We start from the raw sequence: 26,455 nt of genomic DNA, 5'->3' as shown, positions 1-26,455 counted from the left end.
CAATTTTCTCTGTAACTTAGCAGCTTTACCCTAACCCTCTCAGAAAACGCGACTAGATTGGACACGCGACGCGACTAATCATAAACAAGAACACACGAAAATGGACGCGCCGAACGGGTTCTATAGGCTGGCGGTTGTTGATGGGCGTGAGATTCGACTGAGAACAAGAACGAAATTTAGTCGGGGGTTAAGACGAGAACAGACACAAACAAATTATGGTGTAGACATTATGTCTATTATGAGAAGTCTAGAGACTGCTACTGCTGCTGCTACTATTACTGCTACCACTGTTAGAAAAACCACAACAACAGAGTTATGGGCTGAGAAATGGAGGGCTAAAAAATGGACGGAATTAGTTGGAGATGAACGAACTCACAGGGTTATTTTGCGGTGGCTGACTGGATTTAACAAGGCAGACAAGAAGATCTTGCTTGTTCATGGTGGACCAGGGTTAGGAAAAACTACGGCTGTTCATGTTGCTGCTCGGCAAGCAGGTTATGACATTCTTGAGATCAATGCGAGTGATGACCGAAGTGCAAAATCGATTGAGAATAAACTCGCAAATGCGATTGAAAGCGAACGCATGAGTAAAAGAAAAGTCTGTGTCGTGCTGGACGAGGTCGACGGAGTTGAGGCCAGCTTCGTCAGAGCCCTTACCAAGCTTGTGAATAAGAAACGCGTGCTGCGCCCAATTGTCGCAATATGCAATGACCCATGGGTTGCCAGTCTACGAAACCTGCGTCCGTTAGCTGAAGTCGTGGGCTACAGACGCGCTCCCACGTCTGCGGTTATTGCACGGCTGAAATGTATTTGTGCAGCCGAACAGGTCGATGTCGATAGCCAGACGCTTGCCAAGCTTGTGAGCGCGATGGATGGCGACGTGCGTGCGTGCGTGAACGCGGTCCAGTTTGATACTGATTTGGTCTCGACCAAAGACGTCGGTACTAGCACGAGTTCAGTCGTGAATAGAGTGTTTGACGCAAAGTATACGCTGCCTGAAGTCATTGAGTCCATTGAGCAGAATGCCGAGTTCGACAAGATTATGGACGGGTGTTTTGCCGCGTATCCTGAAATGACCTACGTTGACAACATGCTGGGCAGGCCCGTAGAGGCTTCGGACTGGCTGTACTTTCACGAAAAGCTTTCGCGGTCTGGATTGGCGCAGTATCAGGCGTATCCTCCTGGCGCATTTCACTCACTTTTTTCAAGCAACCACAATCCGAAAACCTACGCGGTCTCAAGGTCTGAGTACGAAATGCGCGAGTCCCAGCGTGCGACAAAAGACATGGCTAACCAGGTTGTGAGTTTGGGCCCGGTGTCGACCTACAGACAGTTCCGGACGCTGTCATTGGTCGCGCTCGAGCTGGCGCCTTTTTTATTGCAAATTATCAACCCGAACCTGAGTCCGGTCAACTCTGTTGTGCGTGCACACGAGCGCGACTTGCTGGCACATGCGGTCGATGTTATGCTGGATCTAAAGCTGCGGTACGTACAGTACCGAGCCGAGAACGGCGTTTACGTGTTTAAGCTTGAGCCAACGGTTGAGCAGATTGCGTTGTTTGCGACGCAGGATAGAGACAGGGCGGCCGTAGGGAAGTACCTTGTGCGGCACCTAATATCGCAGGAACTCGACCGGGAAGTGCTTCGTCGTCAGGCGCCAACCAAGTCGTTCAAGCGACAGATCGAAAAGACCGAGCCGGCAACGACCGTGGCGACCGCCAAACGGAGGCTATTTTTTCAGCACGACATGTCGGACAAGACGCAACAAGTAAAAACAGACAAAAGCGAAAAGAGAAATAAAGTGTGGGTGCAATTTCATGACGGGTTTTCAAACGCGGTGAGGAAGCCTGTTGCGTGGGACGAGTTTTGGCGGGGGTTGTGAATTGAGTTTATGTCTGAGTTTATTTACATCAACTTCGAATCTAGATTTTAGACATTAGATTTACGACATAGCATAGAAACAAGCGCAATAGTCATGACAGACCGGCAATTCAAGCATTCAAGACCTAGCTCATCATCGCAAGAAAAGCAGGCAAACTATTATAAGCAACAGCGGCCAGACCCGAGTTCAGGGCACAATGCCGGACGCAGCTCAGAACAGACGTCGTGGGTTAAAGCAGTCAAGTCCAAGTGGATTGCAGTCACAGTCTGGATTAAGATTGCGATGGTCAGGATGCAAAGAAAGGTTTTGAGGTTGTTTAGAGGGTAATTGTTTTATGGGAGCATTGTTTGGTGTTGCATTATGAGGTGGAATAAACAACATTGTACAAATCTGTTATATGTTTAATATATTATACATATATATATATATACATAGTGTATATTTGCATACTATATGTATATACGGTAAATGTAGCAGTAGCTGAGATAGTAGACCAATGTAATCATCCATTTCACGCGCGATTTACTCTACTCGCTCTCACACGCACACACCAACACATCCATATTGTTCACCACAACAATCTCTCCAGGATCGTCCCGTCCCGAACGGACTAAAATATCGTCACGACGTCGTCAGTTCACGCCGGTTCAAGTTCAGTCGGGAGCGGCGACTCGACTTCGAAAAAAAGGTCAATTGACCAGCTGTTTGAGGACAAGACTGATTATCCTCGACGACGAGCAATTATAGCGGTATGCATTCTCGATAGCTTACCTTTTCTAGAACTGATAGCATAGTGCGAAGTTTGTAGGGCACGAAAATCAAAATGCGATGGAGGTCAACCAAAGTGTCGACTTTGCACTGAACTGAACGCTCAGTGTGTTTACCGTGAACGAGGATTCAAACTAGATGCAAGGGATAAACTTATCTTATCCAAATTAGAATCAATCGAGTCATTACTCCAATCAACAATCGAAGAGAAAGAACATTCTCAACTACAGCACAATCAGATTCGTCATTTCTCAACTTCAACCCCAACTGCTTCAGGTGCTTCAGGCTCTCATTATTCTCCTGCATCATCTCGTGATAGAACATCAGGCTCTGGTCCATGGGAGTACGTCTTTTCAATACCTGAAAACCACTCGACTCCATGGCTTCATCTGTTCAGACATCCGAAAATCGCGCGACTTTTGTCCTCATCTGCACCACCAGTCTTTTCTCCATTAGCGCTTGAAGCAAAGCGGTCGCAGCTTCAACTCAACCAAAACATTCTTTTAGACTTATCACACATCCAGCCGTTTGTCGACTCGTTCTTCAAAAACGTCAACCCATTCTATGCCATCGTCTCACCATACTTATGGCAGACATACTACGCTTTCGCGCTTTCCCGCGGGTTCAGGTCCGGGCCCGAGAGTGTAATTGTGCTGACCGTGCTCGCGTTAGGCGAGGCAAGCATGTACGAGTCCATTGCTTTGCTCGCACCCGACGCACCAATCCCCGGCATCAATTTCTTCGCGACCGCATGGCCGCTGGTGTCGAACCTGGTGATTGGAAACACCATCGGCGACGTGCAGGCACTTATGCTCACGGCCGCCTACTTGTTTTATCTCGTTAGACCGGTCGAGGCATGGTCGATCGTGTCGGTCGTATGCACAAAATTACGGTCGATTCTCAGCACGACCGCGTACGAACAACTGCCCCACGACGATAAGGAGCAGTTTGAACGGGTGTTTTGGAATGCGCTCCTGTTTGAGTCTGACATTCTTGCCGAACTCGATCTGCCTCACTCGGGCATAGAAACAAGTGAAGACAACGTCGGGCTGCCCTCGGGGTACATTGCCGTAGTCGATCCGGTTATGCCTGCACCAGGTGCTGATAATTTATGGTACTTTCTTGCTGAAATCGCACTCCGCCGGTTACTCAACCGGGTCCACCACATGCTGTACTCGAAAACTACATCAAAAATGGCAATTTCGTCGTTTCACCCCATCGTACAGGAACTAGACTTCCAGCTTACTCAATGGTACGAAAATTTACCTCCAACTTTACGATTTTCGTTCGTTAGACAAAGGCTATCAGACAGGTTTTCGACTGTGCTCCGTCTACGCTACTTTGTATGCCAGTCCATCATCTGGCGAGTATACGTCCATGTTGCACTGTCAGACGAGGACCTGATTAAAGACTCTCGCATCAGACTTGGAGTCACGAAGTGCATAGACGCGTGTTTACGGCAGATTGAAGATCTAGAAGAGCATCGTGCAGGTCACATGCCATACTTCTGGCAGGGCACGCTTTCTATCGTGTCCCATCTCGCACTATTAATGGCAATCACGACGTCTACAAGACTATCACAGTTACTACCGCACACACTCGACCGAATGGCAGAAATCATCACATCTGGCGTCCGCACAGTACAAGACTACGGCCGACTAGCACCCTCAATCTCTGCCGCCGGCGAAACATTGCACGACGCAGAACGAAAATGGACTCGTGAGATGCGTGAGCTTGGTGTTTTAGTGCCGTCGCCCTTATTGTCCGAACCGGGGCCAAAAAATTCGAGCACTTTTAAAGTGAACGGCTAGTCAGTTTATCGGATTAATAATTAAGGGTTTTGTAATACTATCGGATAAGTTAATAAGGTTATTGTAAACATTTCGGCGGTTTCGCATATTACTATTATTCCGGTCTCACGGACCGTTTAGGCGGCGTTATCTTTAGACCCTGAGCTTTAAAGACTCTCGAGCCGTCTCACGGTCCTACCAACATCCACATAATAACAATGCTGATAAACGTCGAGGAAACAATCGAGAAGCTGTCCTTGCCTGAGAAGGTCAAATTGTTATCCGGTCAGTTTAACTCTATACATCAATTGAGTTGATTACAGGGTTTAATTCAATAGGAATTGACTTTTGGCATACATATGCTATTCCCAGACTCAACATCCCTTCGGTGCGTATGTCAGATGGCCCAAATGGTATCAGAGGCACAAGATTTTTCGCATCTGTTCCGGCAGCTTGTTTCCCTTGCGGAACTGCGCTTGGTGCAACTTGGGATGGTCCGTTGTTGACGAAAGCTGGTGCGACTATGGCTGAGGAAGCGGTTGCAAAGGGTGCGACCATCATTCTTGGTCCGACCGTTAACATCCAGCGATCACCGCTTGGTGGTAGAGGCTTTGAATCGTTTTCTGAGGACCCGTTTTTATCTGGTGCTCTTGCTGCTGCTGAAATTAACGGTATTCAAAGCAAGAAGGGTGTCATTGCGACAATTAAGCATTTCACAGTCAATGATCAGGAACATGACCGTCAAGCTGTCGATACCATTCTTTCTGACCGTGCGTTGCGTGAGATTTACTTGATGCCATTCATGGTAGCTGTTCGAAATTCGAATCCTGGCGCATTCATGACCGCTTACAATAAGTACAACGGAGTTCACTGCTCAGAGAATCCGAAATTGCTGGCGGGCATTCTGCGCGGAGAGTGGAACTGGAGTGGGCTTGTCATGAGTGATTGGTACGGCACTTACTCGACCTCGTCCGCCATCAATGCGGGATTAGATCTTGAGATGCCTGGCCCAATCAGATTTAGAGGCGAGCGTCTGCTGCATGCAGTTACGTCAAAAAAAGTCAAAGTCTCGGTCTTAAACGAGCGGGTTCGGAATGTGCTTAACATGATCAACACGGTCGCTGAAGCAGGCGTGCCAGAGAACGCAGAAGAAAAGGGAGCAGACACACCGGAAACTGCAGCGTTGCTTCGCACCATAGCGGCAGACGCCATCGTGCTGCTCAAAAACACCAACTCTGTGTTACCGCTCGACAAGACAAAGACAGTCGCGGTCATTGGCCCGAACGCTAAAGTTGCAACGTATTGCGGTGGCGGATCTGCTTCATTAAACCCGTACTACGCCATCACGCCGTTCGACGGCATTGTGGCTAAGGTCGGCGCCGACAACGTCAAGTACTCGCTCGGCGGCCAGTCGCACAAGTACATACCTTTGATGGACACTGTCATCAAACGCGCCGACGGTGCTCCCGGGCTCCTTTTCCGCGCGTTTAAGACGTACGAAGATGCGGCAAGTTACGACGAGGACGTTGTCCCGCTGACGACTGTCGAGCTCAAGAAGACTGATTCTTTCCTCGGCGACTTTTCACATCCTTCTTTACCTGGTACCTGGTACGCTTCGCTTGATGGGTATTTCACTCCGACCGAGGCAGGTGTTTACGAATTTGGAGTGTCAGTCGCCGGTACAGCGCGGCTGTACGTCGATAAAACACTTGTGGTTGACAACGCTACGGTTCAGACCAAGGGCGAGTACGCCTTCAATTCTGGCTCAATTGAGGAGCACGGCACAATTGCACTTGAGGCGGGCAAGAAGTATCATGTCAAACTTGTGTTCGGCTCGCTCAACACGTCGCAGCTCAGCAAGGATTCTGTCTTTGTTGATCGTAACGGAGCCGTGCGGTTTGGCATGGCTCGGGTGATCAGCGCCGAAGAAGAAATTGCACTGGCGGTCGAGCTTGCGTCTAAGGTCGATCAGGTCGTGCTTTGCATCGGACTCAACAGTGATTGGGAGTCTGAAGGCTATGACAGACAGTTCATGGACCTGCCTCAGCACATGGACGAGCTAGTATCCAAGGTCGCGGCGGTAAACCCAAATGTCGTAGTTGTAAACCAATCCGGAACACCGGTCACAATGCCGTGGGTTGATTCAGTCGGCGGACTGCTGCAGGCGTGGTATGGCGGCAACGAGACTGGAAACGCGATTGCGGACGTTCTGTTTGGCGATGTCGTGCCGAGCGGTAAGTTGCCGCTGTCGTGGCCTGTTCGGAACGAAGACAACCCAGCGTTTTTGAACTACAGATCTGAGCGGGGGAGAGTGTGGTACGGTGAAGACGTCTATGTCGGCTATAGATTCTACGAAAAGACCAAGAAGGATGTGTTGTTTAAGTTTGGGTACGGTCTATCGTATACCAAGTTTGAGCTGTCCGGATTCGAGGCCAAGATCGAAGGCGATGAAGTTGTCGTGCAGGTCACTGTTGCGAACGTCGGCGCCATCGCGGGCAAGGAAGTCGTGCAAGTGTATTTTTCGCAGCATGCGCCGTCAATCAACCGCCCTCCCAAAGAGCTGAAGGCCTTTGCGAAGATTGCTGTCGCTCCCGGGGAGACTGAAGTTGTCAAGCTTGTAGTGCCGGTTAAGTACGCGTGTTCGTTCTGGGACGAAATTGAGAACAGCTGGATCTGCGAGAAGGACACGTACACCGTGACTGTGACGAACGGAGTTGACTCTCTGAGTTCTGACGTCGTTGTTGGCAAGACTACGTTCTGGAACGGTGTGTGAGTGTCGGAACTAGTTTATTGTTTAGTGAGTGTGATTACATAGGCTCTAATGATATCATTTGCATGCCACCATGAAACGAGTTTGCCAAACGTAGTGTACTTGCTGAAAGTCAAGTACTTCCCAACACCTTTGTCCGATGACCGTCTAGCAATAAATTCGCACAGACCAGGGAACACGCTATCGGACACGTGTTCAAACGTGACAGTCCAGCCTGAGTCGGGCGTGAACCCGGCGTTGTGTAGTAACGTAGCGTAGTCGTGTTGAGTCACAAAGTTTACGGCCGGCGAATGTGAGAGTTTGCAAATGACATTAAGTGCGAGCGAATGTATCCGGCTGAGGTTTGGGCCACGAAGCAAATCTTCGGCAGCAAACGCGACGTGGCATTTCTTTGTGTCGTGAGTGCGTTCGAGTATGTCGTGCGCAAACGCAAGAAACCGGGCTCTGGAAGGCGAGAAATGGTATAAACAGTCCAATGCGATGATTTTATTCGGACTCCCAACTGACAGCAGTATTTCTTCTGGCCATGTTGCCGGATCACTTGCGTCTAAAGTCCAGATCTTGGCATTGTTTGCGCAGTCGGCGGATGCGAGAGCAGAGCGCGCCATGTCTGCTTGTGCCGCGAGCGAAGTGATGCCGACGTACGACTTGCTGAGCGGAGCGTAAACTTTCGCCTGATCGCCGCATCCAATGCCAATATCAAGTAAGTCGTCAGACAACTGCAATTGCACTGCGTCGCTCAGTTTTGTCGCTAGCGCGATCGCGGCAGGAACAAACTCTGCAGTATGGGTCCAGAGACCCATGTTGTTCCATGTCGATAGCTGAGACGCGATATTTAGCATGACGTGGGATGAATCGTAGATCTCAATCTTTCGACGACAGACAGCGTACAGACCATCAATTACAGCAGAAACCACGACCGCAATGCCGATAAACAGAAAGATCAAGATGAACGCGTAGCCGGCGGTCCCATTAATCGGACTAGATTCTATTAGCCCCACAAAGACTCCGACTGTGCTGAGAGTTTTCACCACGACGCGCATTGTAGATGTCGCATGCCGCGATGTTTATTTGATTTGATTACAAACGCGCGTTGCTTGCTATACGCCGCAACATCTTGTGCAATTACAGTCTAAGCCATTCCAAATTCACATTTATTATCTCATCAAAGCAACACGCCACAAAACCCGTACAACACCATGTTGACTCTCTCATGCATTCTGTCCGGTTTACAAACGCCTCCATCGCCGCCTTTCGTAAATTCGTTGTGTCCCTCCCTATTTCCAGACTCATAAGATTCACTCGTCTATGTCCGATTCCATTCCTTCATCCAGCATGACCACAGATTCATCCGATGCAGTATAGCTCTGTACTCCAAAATCGAAATCTGATGGAGTCAGCGTCGGTGTAGGACTCGGCAACCGTGTAGGGCTCAGAACGACAAATTCGTCGTCTGTCGCAGCAGAATCAGAAGAGTATGTCGATTCTGACGACGAACTCGTGTCGCTCTTGAATGTAAGTTCGTCATCAGTCACGAAGCCATGAGACTGCTCGTCTTCTGTAGTGGAATCAGACGACTTGGTCCTCGTCACTGTCTCATTATTAGCTTCTACCGCATCAAACAGGTCAGTGTTGCCATATGCTTCAAATTCTCCTTCCGAGGAAAATTTGGACGACGACGACGACAAATCTTCTTTTGTATTAAACTCAAATGGCGATGATTCCACCAAAAACGTAGCCGAATCGCCCATCGCAGACATGCCATCCAAATCATACCGTTTCTCATCATAGCCCCTTCTGTGTCTTAATTCACTTTGATCGATACCGCTTGCAAACGGCTTCTCATAATATTCATCATCGCTGTTATCGTCATCAGAGTCATCATGGTGTTCTTCATAAGCCGGCTGGATGTGCGCCGCCTGCATTTGCGCTTTCATCCACTGACGCTCGTTGTATTTTTGGTAATGGTGGGCAATCAGACTGGCCCCGATGCCAATCGTCACGCCCAACCCTAAGCCAAGAAACAAAATAGCTGTTTAGTGTCAATTTATTAGTATGTCATATACACATAATGCTCACGTAGAAATCCCATCGTGTCGTCTCAGATCAATTTGAAGCATGAATTGGTTTCTACCTGTGCGTACTGAAATTCACGGGTAAGGGTTACTGTATATTGACTGACACCTTTTGGGCTGTCAGGAAGAGGGTTTGGTGGCATTCAGTACATTCTATGCTCTACACACATTATTTACTGAGTATTTGACTTCAATTTATACTTGGAAACTCTCTATTTCTTTTAACTTGGATATTATAAATTGAACAGTGTCTAGCGAATGACGTTGTATGTTTATTGCTCTCTGCTACAGTCAGCTGGGGTTACCCTAATTTATCTATTGCTTCGCAGCTCATCATCTATTCATTCCTAATTTAAACGATGATCTTTAGTTCTGTCTCTTTGTCATGACATTATCAGTATTGTCCTTCAATATAGTTATGTATTCATTGCACGAATTATCGCATTTAGCGTCTTCAGGATTCTATGATCTTCGACAGTTGTAATCGCAATCTGCTTTACACTTCAATGATATATACATCATGATACTCCGTGAGACTGTTAACAATTTTCAACGGAGAGATCATAAGTATTTACGTAGTAGTAGATCGGTCGTCAAAATTCACAGGCATTTTTGGGAATTAACGTTCTTTACTTTCTGCTACACAGACTAGATTCTATAAGTTACTTTAAAACAGCCATCAATTATATAGTGGTCATGACTATATATCTCAATGAAATAGTCGCGCTGAGTCGAAAGCTGTAATCATGGTGTTGACAAGTTGCCGCATGTTAAACACTGTCACGTGCCCTTACACTCATCCATGATTTCTGAATACGAAGACTTGCCAGACGAGATATGGCAATTGGGCGTATTCGATGCTCACTGTCATCCGACAGATAACTACTCCAAGCTCGAGTCCGGTCTTGGGCTGGTCAAATCATCAAAGCTGACAATCATGGCTACCAGACTCGACGATCAGGATAAAGTTCATAGCGCTGCTGTTTCGTTTCCTGGCCGTATCGTGCCTTGTTTTGGTGTGTTTTTGTTCTTTCACCTGTTTGTACTTTGGCTGAAAAAATAGGCTACCATCCCTGGTTTACGCACATCTTTTATACTTCTGACCTGCTACTGTCAAAGTCAGACCATTATAATGCAGTTCTTATACCTGCTGCGCCCTCGGACTTCATTGACAAGTTACCAGATCCCGTCTGCTGGAACGACGTGATCGGAGCTTTACGTTCAAATCTTGAACGACATCCAGACGCGCTAGTCGGCGAAGTAGGACTCGACAGATCGTTCAGACTGCCACTCTCTGGTCAACCAATCTCGTACGACGAAGAGTCTCACCACGACCCAGACCAGCGTGTCTTAAGCCAGTACAAAGTCTCACTCGATCATCAGACAGAGGTCCTGCTTGCCCAGCTTAAACTCGCTGCAGAATACGGCAGGGCGGTTTCGGTGCACGGCGTACAAGCCCATGGTGTGCTGTACTCTGTCTTGAGCTCACTCTGGAAAGATTACAAGCCTCTGTCTCGCCGTCAGCGCAAGCTAGGATCTGATCTGATCCCCATCTCACATACATTCCCGCCTAGGATCTGTCTACATTCGTATTCCGGTCCACCAGATCAGATCAAGCTCTGGACCGACGTCAAAAAAGTGCCTGCACAAATCTACTTCTCTTTCTCAATTCTCATCAACACTCGCTACGGTGAGAAGTTCAAGTCGGTCATTCGCGCGGTCCCGGACGACCGTATCCTAGTCGAAACCGATTTCCCAATTGCCGATCAGGCAATGCATTCTCTCATGGCCGGCATCGTGCGCTTCGTTTGCGACGTCAAAGGATGGGACCTTTCTCGAGGTGTCACGATTTTAAATCAGAACTGGCACAAATTTGTATATGGCATGACTTGATTATAATACAAAACCATAGACCCAAAAAACGCCGACCAAAAGGAATTCTATCTATTTTTACCTTCCCTTTGACTTGACAGAGTTAATCACAACCCTATCCATCCCTGACAAAAGTCTAAAGACACGTACGACGACTCCAGGCAGGGCCCGCAGGATAGGCATCAAGCTGACGTACCCGGGTGCCGTAATTCGACCACTCCTGCCCTCGGCCACGCTGTCAACAATCTTGACCGCCAGATGTGCGGGCTCGACCATTGGTGCGAAAAACTGTAGCGGGGGCGTGATTTCTGCAAACATCTTTGTCCGCATCTGGCCGGGAAGCACGAGCAGTGTCTTGATCTCGGGACTTGACGCAAGTTCGTAAGTTAATGACTCGTGCAACGAGACCAGTCCTGCTTTAGCTGCGCCATACGCTGCTGCTCCGAGTTAGCTTAAGCTTACAAGCATGCACTCAAACCCACCGTATTGGATAGGCCCTTGAAACGCAAGCGATGAAGCAATCGACACAATGTACCCCCGTCCGATGTCAATCATGCCTGGTAGCACCGCCTTGATAGTGTAGAAATGCGATAACAAATTCACGTCCACAGTCATCCTGATCTCTTCAGCCGACATCTCTAGCACACTACCCCTGCTGGCCACGCCGGCATTGTTCACCAACACAGTCACAGTCCCGACCTCCTCTCCTACCCGCTCAAACACGGCTGCAACATCTCGAGGGTCACCAACGTCACAAACGTAATACTTCACCCCTCTCACCGGTTCCACAGGTGTGAGCACATCCAACACCGCGACATGCGCGCCTCGTCGCGCAAACGTCTGTGCAATCAAGTATCCCAGTCCGGAACTGCCTCCCGTCACAATTACGACGTCTTTTGCACTAACACCCGGGAATTTTATTATAACTGACTTTATAAACCCTATGACCCGAGTCAAGACTACTAAAAAGGCGTACAGGTCTGAAATAAAGACCTGTTCTTGTCCAAACTGGCTAACTTTTCTATTACTGTCAGCTTTGCTCTCATGTCAATTAAAACACCCCACTCACAACCGCATAGCAACTGCGACCGCAATCGCAGCATACGGACTCAAAAATACCGTCCAGATGGCCGACGCCGCGCCGTCAATTGAAATCATCGTCGCATTTCTTTTCTGCTTCGTGTCATCAGCAGCTCTTTCGAGAATCACGTGCCTAATTATCATATCACGTGATATTGTTTACTTGATAATTGAAAACGGCGTCGGACAATGACCAATCGTGAAAACGCAGGTATATTTGAGGTTTCAAAAATCCTGTCTTCGATCAAGCGCAAAATGTCAGTGCTAGTAATTTATAATAAAAATTAATAAAACGATTTCTTCACTTAGCTTGCTTCTAATGGTGATGAAGAAGAAAGCCGATTCGATTGGGCGCTTAGCTTGGAAGACAAATCTCCGAAGATTGGCCGATTTCGGCCCACATTGCACAGTGCAGTTATGTGAAAAGTCATGAAGGAACACGAATAGCAAGGGGGGGGGGGGGGCGGTTGCTGTATTAGCCTCTCGGATTAGCGGTTTTAGTTAAACGCGTAACATGAGCATACGTAGACCCATAAGCATCACGATCTTGATTAAATGCATCTAAACTACAGTTGTCGTCTCATTTTCTAGAAGAAGAAAATATTTTGTACTGATGTACATGACCACAGTACCGAAATATTCTACAGCATCACGACGGCAACGCCGCTTCGTTTCTCAGAATCAAGAGTTCCGTCAGTCAAATACCCTCCGTCAATAGGAAACGCCTTGTAGTTGAACAGATAATAGTTCAAGTATCCGTCTCCGGCGCCGAACTTGAGGTCGTCCAAGAAGAGCGAGTTATCAAGCAGAGTCAGCGCGTTAAACACGTCAAATCCGAGCTGTTTTGTTAGCTTTAGCCACACTTCCAACAAAAAGTACATACTTTCTTGCACAGGATAAGAGCATCGTCAAACAAGGCAACCAGACGTGCCTTCAATGCTGCCGTACCTTCCTTATCTGACCGCGGTAAATCAAGCGCGGTCGACGACGCATAATAGAACCCGTATGCAGCGTTCAGGGTATCATGTCTAGCGTCTCCAATCACAGTCGACGGCAGCTTGTAGAACGAGAACATGTCTGTCACGACACCGTCCAAGTCTTCAATAACGTACGTCCAGATCACACGATCAGGGTCGTTTTCGTCGTTCGATTTGGTCTCGGTACCGTGGTTATGCATCAGCCAGTGCAGCAGCTCGTCCTTTGCAAACACCTGCGCGAGCTCAAATTTGTTGAGATACGTCACAACCAAATCGTAAATCTGATCGATATCCCGGCGCTCCATGAGTCTGAGTCCTTCCAATTTAGTGTTTTCAGGCAACCTGTATTTCTCAATCATGTTCGCCTTGGTCTTACCCGGGGGTAGCGGACTGAACCCGACGTCGTGCAGCTTGGACCAGTTCAATGAACGATGATAGTATCTGCAAGTCGACACCGGACTTGGCAGCACAACACCGGCCGTGTATAAAGCATGCCAGATGTTTTGCTTGTTAATCCGTCGCGTGACTTCTTTGATGAGCAGCGGCGCAAGACGTTTGGACCGCAACTTCTTGTGCACACAAATAAAGTTGACTTCTGATCCTTTGAGCTCTGTGTTCCGGACACGGACCTTCATTGGGATGCCAGAGATAAACGCGACAAGTTTCTTGGTGCCCGCGACACGAACACCAATGTACCATTCCGGTCTGCAGTCTGGCGGTCGAAAAGCCCAGTCAAGAAAGCTGGCCGAGTACTTGAATCTAAAAGTCGAGTCCGAGTCTTCCACGTAGTTTGCACACAGCAACTCGAAAACCTCAGTAATGATATCTGGCTTTGAGATGTCTAGCGTGTCCCATTCAAACTCCTTTAACAGACCGTATGGCTCGTCTGGTACTTGGTCGACAGTCTTGCTCTCAATCGGCCCTTCATCTGCAATTTTCTCGTCAAACTTTGTCACAGGCTGTGTCCGCCAAAACTTGTATTCTGCCATTGTCTTTGTTTTAGGAGTCTCTCTCGGTTAGTTTTGTCGTTGTATCGCAATAAAATTCCACTAACCTCTTCGGCCATGGCCAATTGACGCAATAAATCCTCAATTGACTTGACGGCAGGTTTCTGCACTTCAGCCCTTTGTACTTCCTCAGCCGATGCTGTCGCTGTCTTCGTTTTCTTTTTCTTTGATCTCTTTTTTTTCTTTTTTATTGGCGCTTCTGCCTGACCATCGACCGGGGAAGTTTCAATTACCTCGTCTTCCTCACTACTAGATACTTCCACATGATCCTCGACTACGCCTAAATCAGCCATTGCAATTAAATTCAGGCTTTACTTTGCAGTTGTCGACGCAACTTCCAGAACAGAATTCAATGTCGGTGAAGAGCATAACCGCGCGACACTTAAATAGACATATACCCCTGAAAATCGCTGCCTCGGTCTCGACAGTACCCTAGCCTCCTGGTAAGGAACAGGAAAAAATGGTGTTCCGAGTAGCGCTTAAAGTCGCAGGATATGGTGCTCTGACGTATCTGGGGTTTTTGGTGGTTTTGCTATTTGAACCTGTTCAGCGCAAGTACGATACCGCATATGATCTCTGTTGCCGCTAACTTATTACAGTTTCCTGTTCCTGAACAAGATCAAGCTTGGAAGTAAAGACACGCTTTACCACCCGGAGACTGTCGGATTTGGTCGTTAGTTTACATTTTTGTGTATTTCGGTCTATTGACAAAGCAGACAATCAGGTAGCGCCGTTCTGGCTGACGACTGCAGATGGGATCAAGTTGCTGGGATGGCATGTGCTCCCGCTCGATGTTTATGAATCTCATTTAAACGTCTTGCGGAGTAGGCCCGCTACAGATGAAGCGATTGATTGCGGTGAACTTGGAAGAGGTCATTTAGACATTCTCAAAGAAGATCCGGACGCCCGAGTTATTGTGTATTGTATGTTCGATATCTTTTGTAACGAATTTAGCTAACGACTAGTTCATGGAGTAAGTCAATACAACTATTGACAGTGTTCAACTAATGACAGAATTCCGGATGCATCTCGTCCATCCATAGACCAGACATCTACCGGGCTCTAATTTCAACCGATCCAGCACATACACACGTGTTTATAGTTGACTACCGTGGCTTTGGCGTTTCGACCGGATCTCCAACTGAGAATGACTTGATTGCAGACGGTGCATTTGTGGCAAAGGAGATTCTTGCTCGCACAGGAGTGTCGGCTTCTCGTACGATCCTGATGGGCCAGTCTCTGGGCACAGGTGTTATTATTGGCGCTGCTGACTTGCTTGCACGCGAATCGCCGCCGACTGAACTGCGCGCAATTGTGCCTGTTGCAGGGTTTGCGTCTATTGAGGAACTACTGACTACGTACAAGATTTTTGACGTTGTGCCTATACTCGCAATTTTTGAGTTTTCAGACACGCTGGTCAGGTTTTTTGCAGAAAAACTCGTGTACAAGTTTCACAGCGACGTGCGGATCGAGCGCTTTGTGCGGTCGACCAAGACGTCGAAAGTGCTCATTATCCATGCGTTTAACGATGACACGATTCCGTTTGCGCACGGCGAAAAGCTGCTGCAATTTGCACTCACTGGTGCGGCCGAGTTTGATGAAGATTTGAGTTTGGACAAACTGGTTGATGCGTCAGAAGACAGGTTTGAGGTTGTAAGCGTTGGGCGTGAACATGCGCGCGAGTACGTCTTTTGGCAGAAGTTCGGGAACATGACGGAGCCTACCGTAGCGGAGGAAGAAGGCAGCGCTGCTCGCAGGATCGGGATGCTTGCACTCAAATGGGGCGGGCACAATGTTGTGCCGAAGTCAACTGAGGTTGTGCTTTCGATCCGACGACTTCTTTATGAAGATTAGAATTAGTTTGGCTTATTTAATGAGCATATAATGTGCGTATCACGCAATGTTCTTAATAAATCGGAGATCATATAAGAAAGGCTTAATAGATAATATAGCTTTCCGCAAAGATCTTCCAGTTGATATGTAAAATAGGCCAAACAAGAAAGTGTAATTGGTTTAATGTGGCTTAATGTGGCTTAATGGTCAAGATTGTTGCGAAATTCTTTTAGTAATACAAATATAGTATTCAGACCTGTAGCATCACTGAGATTGGCTGTTCATCAAAGAAGGGATATTGATGCTACGCAAGGAGTCAATTAGTCTTAACAAGCTGACACGTAATTGGATATGTCGGGCATATCTTGCGATGCCGGTGAAGTTTGCGCGAAACTCGAGATGTCAATATTCAATTCTTCAGGTGATTTTGAATTTACATATATAATACTTTGACTGACTTATTAGTGTCTGATCAGAGTGAGATAAGTATTATAGGTGCAAATATATACAATATATTCTTGATCCGACCTGATTCTGAGCAGATTCGTCTTTAAACACACCGGTTCAATTCAAATCAATTTAGTTCCCGGGCATCCGTCGGAGGTCGGGTAACCTTCAAACGCTTGCTGTTGGTGTCTGAAGAAAGCTTTCTTGTTAATTAAATTGTCAGTAATTCATATGAATACCATGTTATTAATTATAGCTAATGTATATTAAAATTAACAGTTAAACGCAATGAAGTGCCGGTCAGAAGGATGATTTCATTTAACCGGCCTACCGCTCGAGGGAGCCCACTGCGCGTGTGATTCTGTGAGCTGAGTCTCGTACAACAGGGATTCGGCCTGTAATATACGCCTATGCTAATAAATACAGCGTATTCTGTGAATAGCCGGATACGGCTTAGACACATGCGCAGTGACGTCTTGTCAGCCACGAAATTATTGTGAGCCGCACACGTCACGACATCGATATGCGCGACACTAAGCAATAGCATACGACTCAACGTCAACGTCAACGTCAACGTCGACGTCAACGCCATAATCCCTCTGTTGGCGCGACTCGCCAAGAACCATTATGGAACAAAGTAAACATCGCGCCCGACGCGTCGAGAGCAAAAAAATTAAGACATCCCAGTCAGGCCTTCCCCGCAATCGTCTTTATTTTGTCTCTGTCTCTCTCTCATTGCGTTTCTTTGATGACGCCGCTGCTCCGGTGTTGGGGCTCCCCGCATTTATCTAGAACTATATATACTCTGCTTCTGTCTGCTGCTACTACTGCTGAAATTATCATTACAATATACACTACTCTGAATATCTGCTATGCCTTCTACTGACGCTTTATCATCCAGAGCCGACAAGGAAGAAGATCTTGAGGCATCTACTGGTCCTCGGATCCATCACGTCGAAACTCATGTAGATGATCCTGATCTCATTCGTATTGGTGATAGTTGGATTTCTCGCTCTGAACTTCAGCAAGCATTCGGTGGTACCTTGAATCCTGGTGCGTTATTTTGTTTTTATAAGTTGAATTGGTTCATTAACTGACAGGTGTGTCGTATCCTCCCAGTCGCAAGTTCGCCAACCCCGCACCACTGGGTCTCTCAGCTTTCGGTCTGACCACGTTTGTCTTATCGATGGCCAACGCTGGTGCGCGTGGTAACTTTAATGGTCAAGTTGTCGTCGGTCTCGCTTACTTTTACGGTGGCTTTATTCAGTTGCTCGCGGGCATGTGGGAAATGGTTCTAGAAAATACCTTTGGTGCAACTGCATTGTCGTCTTACGGCGGATTCTGGATGGCATTTGCAGCCATCAACACTGACGCATTTGGAATTGTCAGCTCTTACGGTGATGACTTATACGCTCTTAATTCAATGCTTGGCTTTTTCTTAATGGGCTGGTTCCTGTTCACCACCATGATGGTTCTTTGTACTCTACGTGCCACCATCGCCTTCTTCATGTTGTTTTTTACCCTCGATTTGGCGTTCTTGTGTTTGTCGCTCTCGCACTTCATTGTATCGAGTACAGATGCCGCCAACGTGAATCTCACTCGTGCTGGCGGAATTTTTGGTTTGCTTTCTGCCTTTCTGGCATTCTATAACGCATATGCTGGTGTGGCTAGTCCTGAGAACGCATTGTTTGTTGTCAAAGGCTTTCCTATGCCGTGGAATCGCGCGTACCAGGCCTCTCGCAACAAGCGATCTAGTTGAATTGTTTTGTAACTACTCGTATCGCTGCTCTTTAATTTATTAATACATCATTACATAATTTCTGCCGAGTTGACTGCATGGTTCCAATTGCGTCTCTTTGGTTTACTGCATATTGGGCTGGTAGCGAACAATGTCTGATCTGTTTGCTTCTAACGTTTTATAACGCACCTGGCATGTCTAGCGACAGAGAATTGCGTGCCACTGGATATCTATAAAATATCATGGAACGTTGACTTCAATCTGCACACACAACTGGATGATTTACTGCCTATATTATTTGTTCACTGGCGAATATTCTATAGTTTCAAACAGTTTAAGTTCCATGCTTTCTAACTGGTTCGTACTCTGTTAAGCTTCGGGAAAATATTAAAAAAAGAAACTATCACGCCGCCCCGCACCGGTTAAGCCGCGATTCAAATAAAGTTCGAATTTGGTTTAGGTTTCGACTTAAAATGTGCCAGCAGGTTCCGACACGGGCCAGTCACAGCACACAATTTACAAATACCACAACAGAAACATATATCTGTTCGAATTTAGATTCGTCAGGGAATTCCTGGACATGAATACCCCGGATTTTCTTGATCAATATCTGAGGTGAAAGAAACAAAGATCCGTGTAAATCGAATCACTCCCGGTGGAAATCGGATAAGGCATCTCTACGCTCTACTTCAGCCTCGTGTCGTTCTGCTTACTCCACAAAAAAACAGCCTGTTACTTCCTTAGCGCCGGCCTTATGTAAACCCGTGACCAGAAAAACTCTATGCCGTTTTACCGTTCTTACAGGTCCTCTGCCCCCACCCTACGCCGCCCCAGGTAAACACGCCCTGCCAGAAAATTACCTTATATCTATCGCCTCCCTGTTCTTTCTTTTTTCTCTCTCCACATTCTCTTATCTTCTTCTCTCTCTCTCTCTCTCTCTCTCTCTCTCTCTCTCTCTCTCTCACAAATAACAACTATTACTTGCTCAAGTTATCGTTAGTAAATCATTAACCATGTCTTCAAACTCTTCTACTAGTGTTCCCGGCACTACCTTTGATCACGCAGACAAAGAAGCCATGGATTTGGAAGCTCAGCACATCGGCCTCCCTCAGGCCGTTCGTATCGAAACCAACTCCGCCAACCCTGATCTCATCAGAATCGGTGATAACTGGATCTCTCGTGCAGAATTAATTAGTGCCTTCGGTGGTACTTTGAATCCTGGTATGTGACAAATTTCCTTGATGTTTTGTATAGTTTGTGTTCGCGAAAAACATTATGAAGAAAATTGCCACCCACAATCACAACAAGCCCATATGAAATGGGAACAAAGTGAGAAAGGATAAGCAATACTATCTTGAATACGAGAAAAATAAAAATATTAAGGAGGATCCCAAGACTATATAGCTTTGTGGGCGACGTTTCTGGTCTGTTCCGAGATTTCTCCGGTGGTCTGGTCGGCGTTGATTTCTCGGAGCATCTTCGGAGCTGCAGTCATACTCAACTGGTTTTTACACTTATTGAGCAAACTAGTCTTAATTTTTGATGCTTACTCCACTTCTCGTTTGATTGCGCACACACTTACTGCACAAATTAGCTATTGTTGTTTGTAGTTTTTACATTGTTAACAGTGTCTGTGTAGGTGCTGCATATCCGCCATCGCGCAAGTTCGGTAACCCTGCTCCGCTCGGATTGTGCGCTTTCGGCTTGACAACTTTTGTGCTTTGTTTGGCCAACGTCCAGGCTCGCCATGTTACAAACTCGAACATGACCAATGGTCTAGCGTTCTTTTACGGTGGTTTCATTCAGTTATGTGCCGGTATGTGGGAGATGGTTCTTGAGAACACCTTTGGTGCTACCGCTTTGTCGTCTTTTGGTGGCTTCTGGCTCTCGTTCGCCGCGATCCAGACCGATGCGTTTGGAATTGTTAGTGCGTACGGTGACGACGTCGGAGGCCTCAACTCTATGCTTGGCTTTTACTTGCTTGGCTGGTTCATCTTCACCTTTATGCTTGTACTCTGCACATTGAGATCCACTATTGCATTTTTCTCACTCTTCTTTACTCTTGATCTAGCATTCCTGCTCTTGGGCATTGGTCACTTGTATTACACAGAGGATGGTGGTGCTAACGTACCGGTTACTAAGGCCGGTGGTGTTTTTGGTTTGATGGCTGCATTTTTAGCGTTCTATAACGCTTTTGCTGGTCTGGCCACTAAGGAAAACTCGTTGATTGTCATCAAGGGTGTTCCCATGCCATGGAATCCTGCATTCAGTCTTTTTTTCAAAAACAAGAGACATTGAACAGCTAAATTGATTTGTATATGACCAACACGCGGGCGTCGAGGTTGTAATGAACTAACAATTTAGTTTGATGCGCATTTTGCTTTAGATTTGTTTTCTACTTTATATTGTAATTTAGAATACGTAAGCAATTGAAGTCAACTATTATAGCCGATAATTATATGAAGCACTAGACATATTAATATGGTTTCTATATTCACAAGGTTTAGATTTTTATTTTCATTCGGAAGCGTAAAACAGAAACCGGAACCGGAACCAGAACCAGAACGGAGGCTGTTGTGCATCCGGCGGAAGTCGGAAGTAGTTTCTCGGAACCGGGATTTGCAGAGAACGTGTCCGAGGCTTTCCTGTTCCGATAATATAATGCAGCGCACGCGCCAGGCTTAAGTGAGGCTTCCGATGCAAAAACGCAGAACCCCAGATTAGTTTTCTGCTTCGCGTGTCTTTTTGGTTGCAGCCTTACTCTTTATATTGGAGTAATACGATCTTGCATCTGGCTGTAGTGTGAACGATAATAACGTGGATATCGGCTACCATTACGTGTCACGTGCCGATAATCTAGTTAATTGATAAGGGTCTTGTACTGTTTGAAATCTGGGTTTTTTGATCTCTCGAAACCAATAGACATGTTGAATGGATTGGAAGCATAATCGATATTGCTATGGCAGCCGTATGGTATTACTTGCACATAGCCTATCCTTTTCTTAAATAAAGTCGGATAAGGTTACAACTCTTCACGTTACTTCACTTTATCCATACATAAGCTATCAGAGCAGATTATCACTTCAGTAAAATCAGATACAAATAGACGCTTTTTTTATTTGCAAGATAATTTGCATCCACTCTGTGAGCAGCTTTGATGACCGCCTTTCCGGCAATTTTGTTCCTGATTTAAACTTTAAAATAAAGCCAGAACAATCTCAATCGCAGCCCCTGGCCGACCCACTAGGTACGTACAGAAGTTGTGGCTAAGTCATGATCCTATGAGCGGTCATGATGTGAAGTAGCCCTGTTGAAGCAGAGATGTAAGTAAGTTGAATAGCACATCTACAAATGCAGGCTATGCATGGACTACAGTGCAGGTAACTCTAATAAGTCCGTACAGCGCCTATTGCGTGTCTAGACAAAACTAGTATCCGTGGTTTGAAAGTGCTTTCGAACTATTCGTCAAGTGAAAGAAATAAAACTCACTCTTTTATACGTAACACAAAAAAGTCCCTCGAAAGATAACAATTGACTCAGTTGAGCATCTGCTGAACTGGCCGTCACTATTATATTTGCAGTTATTATTTTGTCCCACGATTGATCACTTTTGTATAGCATTTGACTTTTCTACATCACACTATTTTGTAGAAATGAGGCGGTTTGATCTACGATGGATTTGGAAAAACAAGCTAGTGGGGCCGTGCCCGCCCGCGCCACAGCTTGGTCCCCACTAATCGGAGAGTCTCTTCTTATCTATCTTATCCATCACTATTTCAAAAAGCAAATTAGCATTAAATTCGTCGCTGTACGAATTCACACTGTTACAAAAAAAAAAACAAATGTCACACGTTAATGTTTCATCAGAATTCTGTGCCCGAATACTGGCTTAGTATATGTGATTTGAGTGTGAGTCTGTGCGTAAGTAAGCCTTTGTGGTAGACAATGCTTTGGCTGATAGGCTTGCTGATTGCTCACTTTCAATTTCCGTTATCATTTATTTGGTCCCCGATCAAACCAATGATTAACGGCCCGGCTTGCTCTCTCTTTGACGAAAAACACAGGACACGTTCTGGACCGGGTGTGCGTTTCCGGTCACTTTCCAGGGGGGAACGGCAAAAGGCTTATCTGGTATTTTACTCACAAGTCCCATATTCTTCGTGTCAACTTGTTTCTCTCTTTCGGTATCATGATTATGCACTAGCGGGTAAATTTATTCGTTTATTGCGCATCAAACCCTACCTACTTGATGCAAGAGCGGCCACTATGCTTTCGCCAGCGGGACCCACAGACACTAAATAATACGCTTTATTAGTTTCGTCAGCCTATGGAACTGTCGGATTTTCCGTCTGTGCAATGGCATGTTGACAGCTTGTAATGCTGATAGTGTGGTCTGTCATGTGAATGCAATATAAGACAGTTACACCGCTAGCGATCTATCGCCTGTTATAATTTTTTGTCTTACACACCTGAACTGCCATAAAAATGCTTTCCGATAGAGTCAAACAGATTTCAATTGAGGAGTCGAACAATGTGCAAAACGAGAAGATATACTCGGTTGAGTATCATCCAGAGTACAAGCCAACAGGCGTGATGAAACATCTAGCTAAAGTGTGGGACACCTTTGGCAAAGAACCGCAAGAACGAAAGTTATTATTGAAACTTGACGCGTTTCTGCTGTAAGTAATCATAATTTGCTGTCTAATAACATGTAAATTAACAACATAAGGCTTTATGGTATTCTGGCGTACATTGTGAAGACACTTGATACTTCAAACATCAGTAACGCCTATGTCAGTGGTATGAAGGAAGACGTACGTTACAATCACACTGATGCTGCTATATCCTAACAAAAAAGTTGAACATTATTGGCAATGAGTACAATTACATGACCACTGCATTCACAATAGGTTATATGGCTGGTGCCATACCTGCTCAGATCGTGATGAATCGAGTCCGTCCTTCAATTTTTATTCCTTGCTGTACTATTTTTTGGACCGCGTTTGCCATGGCCATGGCTGGTGCCAAGTCGCCTACTTTGATCTACGTCAGTCGTGCATTTATCGGTCTCGCCGAAGCAGGTTTGTTTCCTTCCATTTCGTGGATGATTGGTAGTTGGTACATGCCGTCAGAGCTTGCCAAACGTATGATCACCTTTGAGCTTGCAAATCAAATGGCGGCTATGTTCTCCGGCTACATTCAGGCTGGCTTGTACAGCTCCATGAATGGCGTAGGTGGTCTGTCCGGATGGCGATGGTTGTTCATCATTGACGGTGTTATTTCGATCCCAGTTGGTATCTTCGGTGTTTTTGCGCTTCCCGATTTCCCAGCTAATACTCGGGCTGTTTATCTCAATCAAAAGGACCGAGACATGGCGTTGCTCCGTGTTGCTCGTGCTGGCCGCAAGCCGCCAAAGAAGCTTGGATGGAGGGGATTCGTCAACATTTTCATGTCTTGGAAAATGTACAGTTTCATGCTTGCATTTTCTACACCTGCACTTAATAATGCAACTGGATACTTCAATCTGTGGCTCAAGTCGCTCAAGAAGTATTCTGTTGAGGAGATTAATATCATTCCGACCGGCGGCAACGCCGTCTCAATCGTGTATGGTCTTTTCTTTTCGTGGCTATCAGACGCCACCGGACTGCGATGGCAACTCATTCTTGTGTCTGTTCTGCCGCCTTTGGTTGGCTGTATCATGCTGTCGATCTGGAATATCGAGTTCGGGGCAAAGATGGCTGCTTTTTTCTTACTGTACGCTGGTTCCACATCGCAGCCAATGACGTTGGTTTGGGGTACTGAAGTGTTGCAAGAATCGACAGAGGTCAGAGGTATGAGTGTTGCTTTCGCCGACACAATCACAAACGCATTTATAGCTTGGTTGCCGATTGTCATTTTCCCCACAGTCAAGGCCCCACATTACTCAGTCGGCTACCAGGTCACAGCAGGTCTGATCGGTTTGCAAATCATTGGCGTGTTTAACTTTTTGGCGTGGTCCAAGTGGGAACAACGTAAGAGGGGAATGGTTTTCAACGAGTTCGGTCTCGCTGTCTTGCCGGACGATTTGCATGTCATTGTCGGCAGCGATGAGGAAAGCTACTATGGCGAGATTGAATCTGAGTCTGTCAATGAAAAGAAGGCGTCGACCGTTGTTCGGACGACAGAGGCATAAATTTGCTATTTGTACTTTCAAGTCGGTTAAAATCTACCTAAATATAAGAATATTTAAGTATACTTTAAGGTCAGGGGCACCTGCAGGAGGTTTCAGCCGCATAGAACAACCTTATCCCTACATCATCGTGTTTGGTTTTTCATTTGACAAACTAAAACCGTAGATTGCATCTCGTTATCAGTACTTTATAATAATTGTAAATTGGAATATTGTTGCTTAACTTGCAAATGCAAAGTATATCACCGGTGATGTCATTATGTTGGCAGGTTCAATAGAAATTTTGATTCTGACTGTAGACTGTTCCCATATGTTTGCAAAACATCTCCATTCTGACCGACTGTCAAATTGCACATTTTAGTCAATTCCTGCAGATTACAACTTTTTACACATAGCAGCAGACATGTGTTTTACAGATCAAAAAAATTAGAAACGTTAATTATGCAGTCTACTATATTCGAAGTCATCATTTTACCCCCGCCATCAAGCGTTCTGACCTTGTCGCGCACAATCGCGGTTGGCGAGATACACACGCTGCTGTTACCGTACCTTGCTCGTCGACACAACCCGTCGGACACGTATCCAGCACAAACACATGATCTAAGTGCGTATTTGGAACTAACGTTTGGTATTCAGGCGTACGTGTTTCCAGGTGTCAAAATCTCGAGCGAAAACGGTGAGCTGACCGATATTGCAATCAGTAAAACAGCATCACTTGAACCGCCAAGCCCGTGCACACTGGAATTTATTAGTGAAAATGTCGCAATCAACGGGAAAGTCTACGTATGTCCTATTGGACAGAAGGAAGAGAAGAAATGGCATGGAATTGCGAGAGCAGCGGCGATGGATAAAATCATGGGCGTCAAACGAGTAAAAGGCAACAACAGTACAGATACAAAATTTCTCGTTTGTATACAGAGTAATAGGGCGGGTGCATTGCATCGGCAGGTGGATATGCAAAATTTCAAAAGCTTTGCTGCATCGCCATTGCCGGCTTCATCGCTGGTTGTTCCGAAGCAACGCACAAAACAAGTCACAAAACCAAAGAAGAAAAGAAAAGAATTACCAACTGAGCGACAGTCGCCGCCGCCAAAACGGCGATTTCAGCAACCAGCTTCAACACCGACCAAACCAGAAAATAATATGTTTTCCCCACAATCATCGTCAGTACGTCGGCAGCAATCAATACCATTCACGACGCCATCGGTCAGTACAAATGACGAAGCACGATGCGCGTTAGCAAGTACACCACCGTCATACATCTCGCTGACAACAGATTTGGTCAATACATCCATGTGGAAAGGGTATGCGATCCGCCGGATTGGACACGCTCGATTTTCGCCAGACGAATTGCTTGGCACAGATTTCGTTAGGGTCGAACAGGAACTTCCAATAGAAAAACTGAACATGAATCCGTCGCGTAAGTGTACGCCAGAAAGTCCGGTCAAAGGTCTCCGAGCTGCATACTTTAACGACAGGCCAAAATTGCGGCAATGGGATGGTCTTTTCACAGCAAGCGAGATCAACAAAAAACTAAACACACCAGAGTCATACGACAAACAGTCAGAATGGATAGTCACAAGCACCAGTAAAACATCAGAATTCTCATGCCAGCGTCCAAAAATATCAGACAATCTCGCTACAGATTCAATTACCGAAAGTTCTTCTTACCAGTTTGACAATAGTGCAGAGATTCGCAAATCTCAGCATGCAATGGACCAAGCTGTATTTGCATAAAATGGCCTTACCACTGCCAATTAAATTATTGTCATACTGAACCCGTTCTAATTCTCAATAGTTATTCTACATGTTATCCACTAGACAATTCGGTAAAGCAAGTAGCAAGTATGAAGTAGAATGTAAATGTCTCGCAGTAAGGTATGATATCTGTTATCACACTGTTTCCTCTTTTAACTACATATCAATTAAGACACTTGTACTTGAAGGTCTTGAATATTCGTAGTTGTTGGGATTAGCGCTGTGGCTAATGAGAGTCGGTCAAACTGTCTTAAGATTTATTTCCTGAAAATAAGGTTTGCTGAGGTTG

The 26,455-nt window shown here is 46.1% G+C and overlaps 13 protein-coding genes across 13 annotated transcripts; 9 read left to right on the top strand and 4 right to left on the bottom strand.

Annotated features, from left to right (window-relative positions):
- The first annotated feature begins 22 nt into the window (after positions 1-22).
- V1512DRAFT_264614 (P-loop containing nucleoside triphosphate hydrolase protein) lies at positions 23-2,351 on the top strand. The gene has a single exon (XM_066916718.1). It carries the CDS (start codon positions 101-103, stop codon positions 1,880-1,882), a length of 1,782 nt encoding a protein of 593 aa, XP_066770770.1. The 5' UTR covers positions 23-100; the 3' UTR covers positions 1,883-2,351.
- V1512DRAFT_271719 (uncharacterized protein) lies at positions 2,079-4,461 on the top strand (the record flags this gene model as incomplete). Its single annotated transcript, XM_066917657.1, has 3 exons — positions 2,079-2,106; positions 2,519-2,631; positions 2,677-4,461. The coding sequence occupies 3 exons, from the start codon at positions 2,079-2,081 to the stop codon at positions 4,459-4,461; spliced, it is 1,926 nt and encodes a 641-aa protein (XP_066770769.1).
- A 101-nt stretch (positions 4,462-4,562) lies between these two features.
- V1512DRAFT_264610 (glycoside hydrolase superfamily) lies at positions 4,563-7,289 on the top strand. Its single transcript, XM_066916717.1, has 2 exons — positions 4,563-4,725; positions 4,779-7,289. Exons 1-2 carry the CDS (start codon positions 4,659-4,661, stop codon positions 7,211-7,213), a joined length of 2,502 nt encoding a protein of 833 aa, XP_066770768.1. The 5' UTR covers positions 4,563-4,658; the 3' UTR covers positions 7,214-7,289.
- Positions 7,209-8,342, bottom strand: V1512DRAFT_264609 (uncharacterized protein). The gene has a single exon (XM_066916716.1). The coding sequence runs from the start codon at positions 8,251-8,253 to the stop codon at positions 7,228-7,230; it is 1,026 nt and encodes a 341-aa protein (XP_066770767.1). The 5' UTR covers positions 8,254-8,342; the 3' UTR covers positions 7,209-7,227.
- V1512DRAFT_264607 (uncharacterized protein) lies at positions 8,343-9,327 on the bottom strand. Its single transcript, XM_066916715.1, has 2 exons — positions 9,290-9,327; positions 8,343-9,242 (listed from the first exon to the last, which is right to left on the bottom strand). The coding sequence occupies exons 1-2, from the start codon at positions 9,300-9,302 to the stop codon at positions 8,509-8,511; spliced, it is 747 nt and encodes a 248-aa protein (XP_066770766.1). The 5' UTR covers positions 9,303-9,327; the 3' UTR covers positions 8,343-8,508.
- Positions 9,328-9,998: 671 nt separating this feature from the next.
- On the top strand, positions 9,999-11,207 carry V1512DRAFT_31910 (uncharacterized protein). Its single transcript, XM_066918344.1, has 2 exons — positions 9,999-10,301; positions 10,349-11,207. The coding sequence occupies exons 1-2, from the start codon at positions 10,088-10,090 to the stop codon at positions 11,176-11,178; spliced, it is 1,044 nt and encodes a 347-aa protein (XP_066770765.1). The 5' UTR covers positions 9,999-10,087; the 3' UTR covers positions 11,179-11,207.
- V1512DRAFT_32346 (uncharacterized protein) lies at positions 11,043-12,380 on the bottom strand. The gene is made up of 3 exons (XM_066918345.1): positions 12,227-12,380; positions 11,640-12,173; positions 11,043-11,594 (listed from the first exon to the last, which is right to left on the bottom strand). The coding sequence occupies exons 1-3, from the start codon at positions 12,258-12,260 to the stop codon at positions 11,236-11,238; spliced, it is 927 nt and encodes a 308-aa protein (XP_066770764.1). The 5' UTR covers positions 12,261-12,380; the 3' UTR covers positions 11,043-11,235.
- A 380-nt stretch (positions 12,381-12,760) lies between these two features.
- V1512DRAFT_240438 (acyl-CoA N-acyltransferase) lies at positions 12,761-14,563 on the bottom strand. Its single transcript, XM_066914228.1, has 3 exons — positions 14,269-14,563; positions 13,121-14,221; positions 12,761-13,076 (listed from the first exon to the last, which is right to left on the bottom strand). Exons 1-3 carry the CDS (start codon positions 14,512-14,514, stop codon positions 12,879-12,881), a joined length of 1,545 nt encoding a protein of 514 aa, XP_066770763.1. The 5' UTR covers positions 14,515-14,563; the 3' UTR covers positions 12,761-12,878.
- Positions 14,564-14,681: 118 nt separating this feature from the next.
- Positions 14,682-16,075, top strand: V1512DRAFT_248495 (Alpha/Beta hydrolase protein; the record flags this gene model as incomplete). Its single annotated transcript, XM_066914554.1, has 5 exons — positions 14,682-14,776; positions 14,821-14,894; positions 14,938-15,144; positions 15,187-15,194; positions 15,236-16,075. 5 exons carry the CDS (start codon positions 14,682-14,684, stop codon positions 16,073-16,075), a joined length of 1,224 nt encoding a protein of 407 aa, XP_066770762.1.
- Positions 16,076-17,373: 1,298 nt separating this feature from the next.
- Positions 17,374-18,260, top strand: V1512DRAFT_248494 (GPR1/FUN34/yaaH family-domain-containing protein; the record flags this gene model as incomplete). Its single annotated transcript, XM_066914553.1, has 2 exons — positions 17,374-17,554; positions 17,602-18,260. The coding sequence occupies 2 exons, from the start codon at positions 17,374-17,376 to the stop codon at positions 18,258-18,260; spliced, it is 840 nt and encodes a 279-aa protein (XP_066770761.1).
- A 900-nt stretch (positions 18,261-19,160) lies between these two features.
- Positions 19,161-20,694, top strand: V1512DRAFT_264590 (GPR1/FUN34/yaaH family-domain-containing protein). Its single transcript, XM_066916714.1, has 2 exons — positions 19,161-19,460; positions 19,879-20,694. The coding sequence occupies exons 1-2, from the start codon at positions 19,253-19,255 to the stop codon at positions 20,535-20,537; spliced, it is 867 nt and encodes a 288-aa protein (XP_066770760.1). The 5' UTR covers positions 19,161-19,252; the 3' UTR covers positions 20,538-20,694.
- Positions 20,695-22,724: 2,030 nt separating this feature from the next.
- On the top strand, positions 22,725-24,411 carry V1512DRAFT_248492 (major facilitator superfamily domain-containing protein; the record flags this gene model as incomplete). The annotated part of the gene is made up of 3 exons (XM_066914552.1): positions 22,725-22,918; positions 22,969-23,053; positions 23,098-24,411. The coding sequence occupies 3 exons, from the start codon at positions 22,725-22,727 to the stop codon at positions 24,409-24,411; spliced, it is 1,593 nt and encodes a 530-aa protein (XP_066770759.1).
- A 345-nt stretch (positions 24,412-24,756) lies between these two features.
- Positions 24,757-26,386, top strand: V1512DRAFT_264585 (uncharacterized protein). The gene has a single exon (XM_066916713.1). The coding sequence runs from the start codon at positions 24,850-24,852 to the stop codon at positions 26,143-26,145; it is 1,296 nt and encodes a 431-aa protein (XP_066770758.1). The 5' UTR covers positions 24,757-24,849; the 3' UTR covers positions 26,146-26,386.
- Positions 26,387-26,455: the final 69 nt, after the last annotated feature.

This window comes from Lipomyces arxii (genome assembly GCF_038497795.1).
Source record: "Lipomyces arxii strain Phaff 12-163 unplaced genomic scaffold V1512scaffold_11, whole genome shotgun sequence".
Classification (NCBI taxonomy): Eukaryota; Fungi; Ascomycota; class Lipomycetes; order Lipomycetales; family Lipomycetaceae; genus Lipomyces; species Lipomyces arxii.
The sequence above is the reverse complement of the archived record's forward strand: the minus strand, read 5'-3'. Positions and strand labels throughout refer to the sequence as shown.

Excerpts from the sequence above, each read along its gene's own strand:
- V1512DRAFT_264614 (XM_066916718.1), top strand. The coding sequence starts at position 101 with ATGGACGCGCCGAACGGGTTCTATAGGCTGGCGGTTGTTGATGGGCGT.
- V1512DRAFT_264610 (XM_066916717.1), top strand. The coding sequence starts at position 4,659 with ATGCTGATAAACGTCGAGGAAACAATCGAGAAGCTGTCCTTGCCTGAG. Across the intron at positions 4,726-4,778 it reads GAAGGTCAAATTGTTATCCG|GAATTGACTTTTGGCATACA; the intron begins GTCAGTTTAACT and ends TTAATTCAATAG.
- V1512DRAFT_264609 (XM_066916716.1), bottom strand. The coding sequence starts at position 8,253 with ATGCGCGTCGTGGTGAAAACTCTCAGCACAGTCGGAGTCTTTGTGGGG.
- V1512DRAFT_31910 (XM_066918344.1), top strand. The coding sequence starts at position 10,088 with ATGATTTCTGAATACGAAGACTTGCCAGACGAGATATGGCAATTGGGC. Across the intron at positions 10,302-10,348 it reads CCGTATCGTGCCTTGTTTTG|GCTACCATCCCTGGTTTACG; the intron begins GTGTGTTTTTGT and ends CTGAAAAAATAG.
- V1512DRAFT_32346 (XM_066918345.1), bottom strand. The coding sequence starts at position 12,260 with ATGCTGCGATTGCGGTCGCAGTTGCTATGCGGTT. Across the intron at positions 12,174-12,226 it reads GTCGCAGTTGCTATGCGGTT|TTAGCCAGTTTGGACAAGAA; the intron begins GTGAGTGGGGTG and ends GTAATAGAAAAG. Across the intron at positions 11,595-11,639 it reads TCAAGGGCCTATCCAATACG|CAGCGTATGGCGCAGCTAAA; the intron begins GTGGGTTTGAGT and ends AACTCGGAGCAG.
- V1512DRAFT_240438 (XM_066914228.1), bottom strand. The coding sequence starts at position 14,514 with ATGGCTGATTTAGGCGTAGTCGAGGATCATGTGGAAGTATCTAGTAGT. Across the intron at positions 14,222-14,268 it reads AATTGGCCATGGCCGAAGAG|ACTCCTAAAACAAAGACAAT; the intron begins GTTAGTGGAATT and ends TAACCGAGAGAG. Across the intron at positions 13,077-13,120 it reads CTCTTATCCTGTGCAAGAAA|CTCGGATTTGACGTGTTTAA; the intron begins GTATGTACTTTT and ends CTAACAAAACAG.
- V1512DRAFT_264590 (XM_066916714.1), top strand. The coding sequence starts at position 19,253 with ATGTCTTCAAACTCTTCTACTAGTGTTCCCGGCACTACCTTTGATCAC. Across the intron at positions 19,461-19,878 it reads CGGTGGTACTTTGAATCCTG|GTGCTGCATATCCGCCATCG; the intron begins GTATGTGACAAA and ends GTGTCTGTGTAG.
- V1512DRAFT_264585 (XM_066916713.1), top strand. The coding sequence starts at position 24,850 with ATGCAGTCTACTATATTCGAAGTCATCATTTTACCCCCGCCATCAAGC.